Here is an 11,459-nt window from a genome sequence, read left to right as displayed (position 1 = left end):
AGGGCAGTGTTACTGGCCCTCATATGTGGGATCCGAACCGGGGCCCTCTGGCATCCCAAGCGAGTTCTTAACCATCGCGCCACTCGGCCGGCCCATGGTATACTTAGTTTTGCATCATCACCCACTCCTGAAAATTTATGTGACGTTAGTAGAATAATTACATTTTCTAAAAATATATAATTATTAAGATAATTCACATGGTTTTAAAAGCCCAGCATCTGCTGATTTTTTTATTGGTCAGGCATGTGAAATGTAATTGATTTGTCAAATGTATGCTGGTTATTTTGGAGAGATTTTGAAAGAAGGATTTATATTCTGGTATCTACCTACATCGGTCACATCTTCGTTTGCTTACTGCTCCTTTTGGATACCATATAAAAAAAAGATGGCAATTTCTGGTAGCTTCAGTAGGGAAAAACTCAAGCCTGAGGATAATAGTGATCTCAGATAACATTTAGCTATTCTCTATTACTAGTGTTAATTGCCAGTATCTGAAAGTGCCTTGAGATGTACCAGAGCAAGTTTCAAATGTACCATATTTTGCCGTGTATAATGTGCACTTTTTTGCCCAAATTTTGAAGGAAAAATACAGATGCACATTATACATGTGTAGTCCTAATTCCATATCTATATAAATGTTTTTAATTGTTTTATTTATGCTTATGAGTTAAAAGTGTAACTCTAGAAATCAATAATGATATCCATATGCAAAATAATAACCTGAAATACGATAATCGGTTTTGTTGAACTTACGATGAACTTCCAAGGGCAAAGAGTTCTTGGCCTTCTATGATGCATAAATATCATAAATTTGTTACTGGTACTTGAAATTTCTTGTACCTTGTATCTGTTCTTGTATTTTGTAATTATTTGTTACATAAAATTTCTTGTACCATAATATGTTAAAAAATAAGTGCTAAAATTCCTTTATAATACAAAAAACAAGTACCTAAATATAAACAAGTAAAAATTTGAATTAAAAAATTGAAACGAGTGGAGTATACCATAGGGAAGATAGTCGATGGCATTGTAATGGCTATATAAAATGTCAGGGGTAGTAGCTTGGGGGATGGGTTATCACTTCATGAGGGGTTTAAATGTCTCACTATTACGTTGCTTTGTACTCCTGAAACTAATAAAAATAAATAAATTTTCAAAAAATGAAAGATTTTTTTCTCTGAAAGTTTGGGGCAAAAATGTGAGTGCTCATGATACACAGCAAAATATAGTATTTAAGTGTTTTTAATTTCCATTTTACTATTTGGCATTTTTATTCATGGAGAAGAAAAATGCTTTAATGAAAAATTTTACATGTTAACAATTGCTTAACCTTTGTTTTTCTCATTTTCCTTCTAGTTGCCCAAATGAACTTGAGATAATAAACATTAAAATTTTTGAATGAGCTTTTTGTCAGGAATAATTTGAGAAAATATTTAAATACAAGTGCAAATTTAGTGATTAAATAGATACTAAGACTAAAACAATTGAAACAAAATGAGAAGTACTTTGTGTAATGATAACCGTGGCCATTTTGACTACAAGAATTTGAGAATATGAAGATTCTATGTAATTTTCTCACTATAAACAGTTATCTCCTAAGAAAGGCAGAACAAGCACTTTTAAGTTACTACCACATTAGAATTCCAATACTGGCTTGATCTATATTCCTGGGTAAAGTAAATCAAAAGGCTTAAGGCTGCTTAGGGAAGAAAAGGGATTTCAACCTGATATGCAAGTGAGGTGGCATCACATAGGTGTGGTACCTTTACTGAGATCACAAACTAGCTGGCTTCTGGTCATTACTGCTGGCACTGAGAACCATTGTGCAGAGGAGCCAGCCTAACGGGCATATCCGACTCATCAAACCAGAGCCAGGTTACAGTCCTTCACTGTGGTAATTCCACACTCTTATCATGGACATTAGCACCAGGGTAACTTATTCACTTTAGAACTGCATTTTTTGCCTTTTAAAAAACGAGTCTTTTCAAAAGAACCATAAGGAGAAAGGCATATCTGCATTGGTGAGCATTGCTTAATTACCTTCAGTTGATGATGACTCAGGAACACAAATGAGAAACCTTGCATCTCTCCGGACACATATATATGTGTAAGCCTTAGAGAATTTGTATTTCTCCTTTAATGCATATATTCAAAATGGTAAGCACTGTGATATAATAAGTGAAACATACATAAGATTATATGTGTAGTATAATTTAAGTAATGTATAAATATGCATAAGCAGAAAAAAAAAAAGACCAGAAGAACATAGACTGAAGAAATTATAAAGTGGCATTACACAGGAGGAAATACAAACACATAGAAAAATTAGCCACATCAGTAATAAAAAAATAATAATGATACCATATTATACCTATTAGTGAACTTTTTAAACAATGTTTTTTTCTGATGAGAAAAGTAATACATCTGTTATACTAGGAATTTGGAAAATACAGAAAAGCTTGAAGAAGAGAAAATCACCCATAATTGGTCCAGATACTATTTTGATGTATTTCTCTTGTTTCTTTTTTCCTACACACACAAACAGACGTAAATTGATATATTGCTATTTTCAAGTAACAATATATACAAAAATGTTTCTACCTCACTAAATACCTACAATATCAAATAATTGAAAAGATCCTGAATGCCCCCTCAGTAAAAGAATCAATTTAAATGATTATGTGTTAATTTGGTGTAATATGCAGCCCTTAACAATAGTAATGGGCTGGCCGAGTGGCACATTGGTTAAGAACTGGCTTGGATGCCAGAGGGCCCCGGTTTGGATCCCACATGAGGGGCAGTGACACTGCCCTCTGCAGCTAAGATGCTGAATAGCAGCTCGACCTGGGGCTGGGCCACCGTGGGTCGCCAGCGACGGCGTAAGCTGCAGTCCCCTGCTGCAGTGGGCTGCCATAAGCTACCGAGTGTAGACAGCAGCCAGCGTGAGCGGCCAGCAGCCGCAGTGAGCGGCCATTCAGAGGCCGGCGACTGATCTGCCTCACCCGGGAAGAGTGCAATGATGGTGCCAACTTGGGCCAGTGAAGCAATATCCTCCACAACTAGACTGAAGAACAAAAGGACAGCAACTTATCTGTTCCCCTTCCCCCAATTCCCCAACATTGTTCCCTTCCCCCAATTCCCCAATTAAAAAAAAAATCAAAACAAAAAGTAATGAAAAAAAATGTAACTTCAAAATAAAATGGCTATGATCTGTTAAATGAAAAACCATATAAAATAGTATACATAGTGTGCTTTGAACAGCATGTTTGTAATATTTTCATGCCATTAAATCCTACTTGAAATTACTGTGTATTCTTCATGCCTCAGCTTCAGTGCTACTTCTCTGAGAAGCCTTTCTTTTTCCAGTTCTCGCAAGCTGACTCTTTCCCAGGTGCACCCTTTGGACTTAGTATCTACTGCCAGTTTAGCAGTTCTCTGATTATATAACTGTTAAAAGGCAGAACTGTGTCTTTTTCATCTTGTCACCCCTAGCTTCTAGCACTATGTGCCTGGTGAAGCATAATAAATATTTATTGAAGACTGATTCTAAGTATAGAACTTAGGTTTGTAGTATATACAAAGGAAAAAAATTATTTCCACTTTCCAGTAAAACTAATCATTTCATGAGAAACAAAACCATACATAATTAAATCCTTGGAAACTACAAGTGGAGAATCCTTAAGAACAAATATACAAATAAGGCATTAACAGAGAAAACCACACCTTTTGTATAATTGCATATTTTTATATTCATTTTATCAGGAGCCAAAGTAAATACTCCCAAAATAGATGTTCCTTTTTTGCAACAAAATTTTATAGTTTGATACTATATATTGCAATATTGATAATTGGAAATGGAGAATTATTTTTTTACATATGTACAAGCAGCTATAATTCCAAAAGTGTTCTTTTTTTTAATGTGTCAGCATAACTATATCACTCATTGGTATCTGGTAATAATATTGTCTTAGAATATTAGCACATCTTCTCTAAAAACAAAATGGTGATCTCTCTAGTGCTCCTTTACAGTGCCCAGTACCTTATAGACACTCCAAAATACTTCCGGAATTTAAATTTTCTTGCAAAGAGAATATTTGAGAGCTATATCACTTTAGAGGAAGTTTAATGTATTAAAATAAATTTATAATTTTAATATTAAATACTGAGCAAATGAAATATTTAATTATTTTTTAATGAGTTTAGTTACCCCCACCCCCACCCCCTTGGTCAGAGGTCTCGGTTTTCTTTTTTTTTCCTTTAGTTAGAGGTCTGCGTTTTCAATTAGAGGCTCCATGTATACAACATACATTTCAGCTAAGAAAAGATGCCCACCTAAAAAGAAAGAAGAAAATCTTTTTCTTAAAAATGATACCATGAGGGCTGGCCGAGTGGCGCGATGGTTGGGAACTGGCTTGGGATGCCAGAGGGCCCCGGTTCGGATCCCACATATGAGGGCCATTGACACTGCCCTCCACAGCTAAGATGCTGAACAACAGCTCAACCTGGAGTTGGGCTGCCGTGAGTCGCCGGCGATGGCGTAGGCTGCAGCCCCTGTGGCAGTGGATTGCCATGGGCTACTGTGTGTAGCCAGCAGCCAGCATGAGCGGCCAGCAGCCACAGTGAGTGGCCGTCCAGAAGCCGGCGACTGATCTGCCTCGCCCGGGAAGAGCACAATGATGGTGCCAACTTGGGCCAGAGAAGCAATGTCCTCCACAGCTAGACTGAAGAACAAAAGGACAGCAACTTGTCTGTTCCCCTTCCCCCAATTCCCCAGCGCTGTTCCCATCCCCCCAATTCCCCAATAAAAATCTTTAAAAAAAAAATGATACCATGGAATAGAATCTAGCAGTGCTTTGGCTATATTTATGTAACAGTTTTGATGCAATTAAATTTCATGCACTTAAATTTTCATGTGCTTAAAAATATAAATGAATTGAGCTTATTCCCCCCATTACAGTGTAATGTATATTAGTATCAAGTCTACATTACTATAGATAAGAAAACTAAGAACTAGAGTAGCATTTTTCAAATTGTGTATCTGTGTATGTGTTATCTTGATTATGTAATTAAGGGATGCATTTCTTTTGATTTTCCTGATTTCTTTTTTTTTTTAGCTGAGCCATCCTGCCACCTGTTGGCAGCTCAGCAGCAGCTCAGCTCGGGCCGCGAATCGAACTGGCAACCCTGTTGTTCAGAGCTCGCACCCTTGAGGGATCTCTTAACCAACTGAGCCACTCGGCCGGCCCTTGATTTTTCTGATTTCTTAAAACCAGGTCGTCATCTCGTTTATAGTCAAAACCATTCAGCTTTACTTAAGTTACTGTCGTTTATGGGAATCACTTGATCCCTTATGATTTTACTAACAAAAATTCTGAAACATATAAAATAATCTGTGAAATTTACTTATTTAAACCCTTCAAGTTAGTAGTTCTTAATCGTTTTTGTATCAATCAAGAATCTAAAGTATTCTCTCCAGAAAGAAAAATATACATATATGTAAAATTTCATAAAACATTACTAGCCAGTGTTCCCTCTAACCCACCCAGTCCCCTGGGTTGTGAACTTCTGCTTTATGTTATTTTTATATTATATATTTGTGATATATGTATTGTAAATTCAGTATATTATGTGTATTTAAGTGTCAAGGGATCTCATTCTGAAGCAGAATCTTTATAAAGTTTTCCACAACACTGTAGCAGAGTTCTCACATATTTCTATTGTGTCATTCACATATAAATGTGAAATTTTTTTCTGAATTTGAAATATTTACTGTATATGCTATATTTCTCTCTCAGTCTTATCTTCTGATATTTATCTTTCAGCCAGCAACAGACTTTTTTTTTTTCCCCCTAGATTCTGAAGAGGCTCAGTCTGTAAACCCTTCCAGTGTTGATGAAAATATTGACTCTGAGACAGAGAAAGACTCTCTCGTATGTGAAAGTAAACAGATAATTCCCAGTAAAGCACCTCTTCCATCTGCCCTTGATGAGTATGAGTTCAAAGATGATGATGATGAAGAAATAAATAAAATGATTGATGATAGGCATATTCTTAGGAAAGAGCTGCGAAAAGAGAATGAACCTGAAGTAGAAAAGAATAGTTTATTTGCAAAACAGGATAAAGCTTTCTATCCTAAATCATTTAAAAGTAAAAAACAGAAGCCATCTAGGGTTTTGTATTCAAGTTCTGAAAGTTCAGATGAAGAAATTCTTCAGAACAAAAAGGTTTCTACTCCATGCTCAGTCCCTGAATCATCAAATTCTGATATACAAACCAAAAAGGAATATGGCGTTTCAAATGAACACAAACAGAAAGGCAAAGTTAAAAGAAAATTAAAGAACCAGAACAAAAATAAAGAGAACCAAGAGCTGAAGCAAGAAAAAGAGGGGAAAGAAAATACCAGAGTAACAAACTTGACAGTTAATACTACACTAGATTGTTCAGAAAAGACCAGAGAGGAGGGGAATTTTAGGAAATCTTTTAGCCCAAAAGATGATACTTCATTACATTTATTTCATATTTCCTCTGGTAAATCTCCCAAACATTCTTGTGGACTAAGTGAAAAGCAATCAACACCACTAAAACAAGAACATACCAAGACATGTTTATCACCAGGAAGTTCTGAAATGTCTTTACAGGCTGATCTTGTTCGATATGATAATACAGAAACTGAATTCTTGCCAGAAAGTTCAAGTGTAAAATCTTGTAAGCATAAGGAAAAAAACAAACATCAGAAAGATTTTCACTTAGAATTTGGCGAAAAGTCAAATGCTAAAATAAAGGATGAAGATTATAGTCCAACGTTTGAAAATTCAGATTGCACGCTGAAAAAAATGGATAAAGAGGGTAAAACATTAAAAAAGCATAAATTGAAACATAAAGAAAGGGAAAAAGAAAAGCATAAAAAAGAATTTGAAGGTGAAAAGGAAAAATTGAAAAACAGGGATGGTGCTAAAGAGCTGCAGCGGAGTGTGGAATTTGATAGAGAATTTTGGAAAGAGAATTTTTTTAAAAGTGATGAAACTGAAGATCTGTTTTTGAATGTGGAACATGAGTCCCTAACATTAGAAAAAAAATCAAAGTTGGAAAAGAACACAAAAGATGATAAATCAACCAAGGAAAAGCATGTCTCAAAAGAGAGGAACTTTAAAGAAGAACGAGAAAAGACTAAAAAGGAAAGTGAGAAATCCTTTAGGGAGGACAAAATAAAAGATTTAAAAGAAGAAAGAGAGAATGTACCTATAGATAAAGAGACAGAATTTAGTTCTTTAGGTATAAGTGCCGGTGAGGATTCTATAGGGTTACATTCAGTGGAAAAGGAAGTAGAAATTGAAAAACAAGAAAAGCATATAAAAGAAAGTAAGGAAAAATCTGAGAAACGATTTCAAAGTAAAGAAAAGGACATTGAGAAGGCTGAAAGAAAAAATTCTGAAAAAGAGAAGAAGATAAAACATGAACATAATAAGTCAGAGAAAGACAAATTAGATCTTAGTGAGTGTGTTGACAGAATAAAAGAAAAAGACAAGCTATATTCACATCACACAGAGAAATGTCATAAAGAAAGTGAGAAGATAAAAAATATTACTATTAAAAAAACTGATGACAGAGAGAAAAGTAGAGAAAAAATGGATAGAAAACATGACAAAGAAAAACCTGAAAAAGAGAGGCATCTAGCAGAAAGCAAAGAAAAGCACTTGATGGAAAAAAAAAACAAACAGTCAGATAATAGTGACTACACTAAATCAGAAAAAAGCAAAAATAAAGACAGGGAGGTAGATAAAAAGGAAAAATCTAGAGATAAAGAAAGTGTAAATATAACAAATTCCAAACACTTCCAGGAAGAGAAGAAATCAAATATAGCAGACAGTAAAGCACAACATGAAAAAACTTTATCCCTTAAAGAAAAGACAAAAGATGAACCTTTGAAAACTCCTGATGGAAAAGAAAAAGATAAAAAAGATAAAGATATAGATAGATACAAAGAACGAGACAAACATAAGGATAAAATTCAACTAAATAGTTTACTCAAACTAAAATCTGAAGCAGATAAGCCCAAACCTAAGTCATCACCAGCATCAAAAGATACTCGACCTAAAGAAAAGAGGTTAGTGAATGATGATTTAATGCAGACAAGTTTTGAGCGAATGCTAAGCCTTAAAGATCTAGAAATAGAGCAGTGGCACAAAAAACATAAGGAAAAAATTAAGCAAAAAGAAAAGGAACGGTTGAGAAATCGTAATTGTTTAGAACTTAAAGTAAAAGATAAAGAGAAAACAAAGCATATATTAGCTGAGTCCAAAAATAAAGAACTTACTAGGTCAAAGAGTTCAGAGTTGACTGATGCATATACCAAGGAGAAACAATCTAAAGATGCTGTAAGTAACAGATCACAATCCGTGGACACCAAAAATATAATGAATTTAGGGAAGTCATCCTTGGTTTCAGATAACAGCTTAAACAGATCTCCTAGATCAGAAAGTGAAAAGCCAGGTCTCAGCTCCAGATCTGTATCCATGATTTCAGTGGCTAGTTCAGAAGATTCCTGTCATACTACAGTGACAACCCCAAGGCCTCTAGTTGAGTATGACTCAGACTTTATGTTAGAGGGTTCAGATTCCCAAATGTCCTTTTCCCAGTCACCTTTTTTGCCAATTGCCAAATCTCCTGCGCTTCATGAAAGGGAGTTGGATAGCCTGGCTGAACTGCCAGAGCGAATTAAACCACCATATACAAGCAGACTTACAACACCCCATCTCCGATCATCTTCTGTAGAAGATGTTAAACTAGTTATAAATGAGGGGAGACCAACTGTAGAAGTTCGAAGATGTAGTATGCCATCTGTCATTTGTGAACATACAAAACAATTCCAAACAATATCAGAAGAAAGCAATCAAGGTGGCTTAGTTGTGCCAAGAGATATTTGTCCTTCTCCCAAACCTGAGGTATCCTCACATGTGCCTGAAAGAGAACTTTCAAATGTGTCTAACATACATTCCAGCTTTGCAGCCTCTCCAACTAGATCTGTAAACAGCAAATATATTGCAACTGATATAAATGTTATTAAGAGTACTGCTCCAGTGGGCACTTTAATGGACAGTCCTGTGCATTTAGAGCCATCTAATCAGGTTGGTGTGATCCAAAATAAATCATGGGAGACATCTGTTGATAAACTGGAATCATTAAGCACCAGTGACTTTATCTGCCCAAATTCTAGTACACCTGATCAAGATTCTTCTGTTCAGGATTTCTGTAATTCTGAAAACAAAATATTGAAAGAACAGAATACTGATTTTTTATCCCTGCACCAAACTGAACTGCCATTAAATGCTTGTGCTCAGGATGCAGCGTCCTTTCTGCCTTCACAGCAACCTTGCTCTTTCCATAGCCAATCACTTTCAGATGCTGACTCTATTTCTAAACATATGTCTTTGTCATATGTTGCCAATCAAGAGCCAGGTATTTTACAACAGAAAAGTGCAGTTCAAATTATCAATTCTGTTTTAGATACTGATAACGAATCTACAAAAGATACAGAGAATATTTTTGCCCTAACAGATGTTCAAAAGACAGATGCCTTTGTACCAGTGTACTCTGAAAGCAGTATTCAAGAAGCATCACCAAATTTTGAGAAGGCTAATACTTTGCCTGTATTACCATCAGAAAAGGACTTCAATGGAAGCGATTCCTCTTCTCAGCTAAATATACATTATGCATTTAGCAAACTAATATATAAGTCTTCCAGTGGCCATGAGGTTGAAAATAGTACTTCTGATATTCGGGTTATTTCACATGAAAAAGAAAGCAAACTGGAAAGTTTGGTTTTGACTCATTTGAATGATAAGTGTGATTCTGGTGTATGTGAAATTAATATAGGGATGCCAAAAGGAAATCTAAACGAGCAAGATAATCCAAAACTTTGTCCCGAAAGTGAAAAGTGTTTGCTTTCCGTCGAAGATGAAGAATCACAACAAAGCACTTTATCAAGTCTGGAAAACCATTCACAGCAACCAGCTCAACTAGAAATGCTTAAGTATGGTCAATTAGTTAAAGTAGAATTAGAAGAAAATATTGAAGATGATAAAACCGAAAACCAAATCCCTCAAAGGATGACAAGAAACAAAGCAAATACAATGGCAAATCAAAGCAAGCAGATTCTTGCTAGCTGTACACTATTACAAGAAAAGGACAGCGAATCTTCATCTCCTAGAGGAAGAATAAGATTAACTGAAGAAGATGATCCTCAAATTCACCACCCACGGAAAAGGAAAGTGTCGCGTGTACCGCAGCCTGTGCAAGTGAATCCCTCTTTACTACAAGCAAAAGAGAAAACTCAGCAGTCTCTGGCAGCCATTGTAGATGCTTTGAAACTAGATGAGATTCAACCATACAGTTCAGAGAGAGCAAATCCGTATTTTGAATATTTGCACATAAGGAAAAAAATTGAAGAAAAGCGCAAATTGTTGTGTAGTGTTATTCCTCAAGCACCTCAATATTACGATGAATATGTGACATTTAACGGATCATATCTCCTGGATGGAAACCCCTTAAGCAAGATTTGCATTCCCACAGTAAGTAATATCACTTGAGATACATCTAAAATGCTATCCAATAGAAATGTAATGCAAGTCACATATGTAGCTTTAAATTACTTAGCAGCCACATTTTTAAAAGTAAAAAAAGACAGGTAAGATTAATATTTTATTTAACCCAATGTATCCATAATAATATTTCAAAATATCAATATATAAAAATTATTAATGACATATTCCTTTTTTTTGTACTAAGTATTTGAAGATGTACTTAATGGTACATCTCAATTTAAACGAGCCACATTTCAGTAAGTGTTCAGTCATGTGTGGTTAGTGGCTACTTTATTGAACAACACTGGTCTACAGTATTTTGATTTTCCTTACCTTCTTTTCCTTGTGTCCCGAAGGAGGTATGTTTTTATTTCTTTAAAGGGTAATTCCTTTAATGTATTTTTGATCCCATTCCCTCCAGTCTTCTCTGGAACCTTCCTCGATTAAAACACTTCTCACTAGTATATTTTTCAATTTTCGCTCTCCATTGGTCTTTATCCACCCACTTAGGATTATTGGGTCTCTTTCCTGGAGAGAAAAAGTTACCCCTTGACTGCCAGTTCGCCAAGCTCACCCTCTCATTTCCTTTTACTGTTGCACTCTTGGAGAATAGTCTGTGCCTCATGTTTCCTGTGTATCACTTCCTATTCATCCCTTAACTATTATGCATTCGCAGTGGTCACCAGTACTTGTAATTGCCATATTCGTTGGCCTCTTTTTCCTTCTGCTTGATCTCAGTCACATTTGATATTGTGATCATCTTGGTCTTCATAAATCCCCATTTGCCCCCGCCCTGGTCTTTCATAGTGGTGCTCTCTTTTGGTTCCCTTGCCTCACTGACTAATCTTTTCTCTCTCTTAATGACTCTTCTATCCACCC

General features: G+C 35.6%; 1 protein-coding gene across 6 annotated transcripts in view; it reads left to right on the top strand.

Annotated features, from left to right (window-relative positions):
- ANKRD12 (ankyrin repeat domain 12) overlaps positions 1-11,459 on the top strand; it is a 138,400-nt gene that overhangs the window by 103,549 nt on the left and 23,392 nt on the right. For all 6 annotated transcript variants that reach the window (XM_019649954.1, XM_019649951.1, XM_019649952.1 and 3 more), the window contains one exon: positions 5,854-10,568. In XM_019649954.1, the coding sequence (XP_019505499.1) occupies positions 5,854-10,568 (4,715 nt within the window). The remainder of the gene's footprint in view (positions 1-5,853; positions 10,569-11,459) is intronic.

The sequence above is a fragment of the Hipposideros armiger genome, unplaced genomic scaffold, assembly GCF_001890085.2.
Source record: "Hipposideros armiger isolate ML-2016 unplaced genomic scaffold, ASM189008v1 scaffold_136, whole genome shotgun sequence".
Taxonomy (NCBI): domain Eukaryota; kingdom Metazoa; phylum Chordata; class Mammalia; order Chiroptera; family Hipposideridae; genus Hipposideros; species Hipposideros armiger.
This window is presented reverse-complemented; position numbering and strand designations above follow the sequence as displayed.